We start from the raw sequence: 2107 nt of genomic DNA, 5'->3' as shown, positions 1-2107 counted from the left end.
AGTATGTTGATTCCCTCTCTGAAGTTCTCTTAGGTGTTTATGTCGTCTATGGCCACACGGTTGGAAATCTTTCTCTTTCTTCCCATCAAGTCTTATCAGTGACTTTTCTCTCCCACACATCCATGACACTGTGTTCTTATTAAATGCATGACTTTGTGTGTTCACCAAAGTAAATGAAAAATAATGATAGATTTGCGACACTAATGATTTTACTAAATGGAAAGCCCAAGATGAATGTTTTAGAATGAGAAAAATGAATCAATATGTTCATAACAAAACTTTATTGAGGTAATAATTTAATAATTTGCTTTGTCACTAAGAGGGATTAAAGTTAACTGTCCTACTTGTAATAACTTTGTACCATTCTCTCATGCACTTCTAATTTATAGCTTGCAGTATCAGACACTGAGGGTAGCCAGGAATACTTACTACTATAAACTTATCCAGTGTCGTGTTGTATGCAGCTTGACCCAAATTTTCCACAGTCTTTTTTTTTTTTTTTGAGACAGGGTCTTGCTCTGATGCCCAGGCTGGAGTGCAGTGGTGCAATCTCAGCTCACCGCAGCCTTGACCTCCCATGCTCAAGTGATCCTCCTCCCTCAGCCTTCCAAGTAACTGGAATTACAGGTGCATACCACCATGCCCCGCTAATTTTTTTTTTTTTTTTTGAGACAGGGTTTCACCATGTTGACCAAGCTAATCTCGAGCTCTTGAGCTCAAGCAATCCTCCTGCTGCAGGCATGAGCCACAGTGCTAGGCCAACAATGTTTGTTTTTTAACTCAACGTCTGGTATACTGCAAATATTTTTCCAAAGTTCTTTTCAGAGCTACCTTTACTTCCTTATTTTTCAGGCTATAGATGAGGGGATTCAGCATGGGAGTGACTACAGTATACTGCACAGAGAAGATCAACTCTATGGGGGAACCTGAGTTTGGCATGAGATGGCGGAGCAAACCTGAGCCATAGTAAAGTGTCACTGCAGTGAGGTGGGCAGAGCAGGTGGAGAAGGCCTTACTTCTGCCCAAGGTAGAGCTGATGCCTAGGATGGTAGATATTATACGGGTGTAGGATAAGAAGACCAAAAGGAAGGTTCCCAGCCCATGTAGGAGAGTGGAGCAGAGCAAGGCGATGAGGTTTCTGGAGATATCAGAGCAGGACAGAGGGAGGAGGGATGGCATCTCACAGCTGTAGTGGTGAATGATTTTGGCTTCACAAAAGACCATGTTTACTGCTAGAAGGACATTGATGAGTGCACCCAGAAAGCCCAGTCCCCATGAGCCCCACACAAGGTGCATATACAGCTGTTTACCCATGATCTGTCCATAAAGCAGTGGGCGGCAGATGGCAGCATAGCGGTCATAGGCCATCCCTGAGAGAAGGCAGGCTTCAGTCCCTGCAGTGACAAACACAAAGAAGACCTGAGCCAGGCAGCCCTCTACTGAAACGGTTTTCCTCTGTGACAGGAGGTTCTCCAGCATCTTGAGCACAATGACTGAAGAGAAGCAGAGATCAACAAAAGAGAGGTGACTCAGGAAGAAATACATGGGTGTATGGAGACAAGAATCAGCCGTGATCACCAGCAACAGCATCAGGTTCCCCATTATGGTCAGGAGGTAAATCCCCAGGAACAGCACAAAGAGCAGAGCCTGGATGTTGGGGTCGGCAGACAGCCTAAGGAGGAGGAACTCGGTGATGGTGCTGTGGTTCCTCAAGGCCATTTACAAAGGCTACTCCCTAGAAATAATATGGAAAATCATAGCAGCCAAGTCAAGATTACTCCAGACAGTTTTCTCATGGTACTGATTCTGTTTTCATATCAGTCACATGGAACATAAAGATGATTGAGGTGTAGTCTTTGCTCTTTAAATGGTCCACTTAAGAACATGGATGTGAAAACAAGAAATTCTAACAGTGTAATTAATATGAAGAGAGCTCAAATTTTGATTTATATAGGGGTCAGTAATGATAATACATTGAAGAAATTTGAACACATTTTTAAAGAAAGCATATGATTGGCCGGGAGTGGTGGCTCATGCCTGTAATCAGCACTTTGGGAGGCCAAGGTGGGTAGGTCACCTGAGGTCCGGAGTTAGAGACCAGCCTGAC

General features: G+C 43.9%; 1 protein-coding gene across 1 annotated transcript; it reads right to left on the bottom strand.

Moving 5' to 3' along the window:
- Positions 1-780: 780 nt before the first annotated feature.
- Positions 781-1719, bottom strand: LOC129010868 (olfactory receptor 8S1). Its single transcript, XM_054445439.1, has one exon. It carries the CDS (start codon positions 1717-1719, stop codon positions 781-783), a length of 939 nt encoding a protein of 312 aa, XP_054301414.1.
- Positions 1720-2107: the final 388 nt, after the last annotated feature.

Source organism: Pongo pygmaeus, chromosome 10, assembly GCF_028885625.2.
Source record: "Pongo pygmaeus isolate AG05252 chromosome 10, NHGRI_mPonPyg2-v2.0_pri, whole genome shotgun sequence".
In the NCBI taxonomy this organism is placed as follows: domain Eukaryota; kingdom Metazoa; phylum Chordata; class Mammalia; order Primates; family Hominidae; genus Pongo; species Pongo pygmaeus.
The sequence above is the reverse complement of the archived record's forward strand: the minus strand, read 5'-3'. Positions and strand labels throughout refer to the sequence as shown.

What these genes read in the sequence shown, in the direction of transcription:
- LOC129010868 (XM_054445439.1), bottom strand. Translation starts at nt 1,719, where the DNA reads ATGGCCTTGAGGAACCACAGCACCATCACCGAGTTCCTCCTCCTTAGG.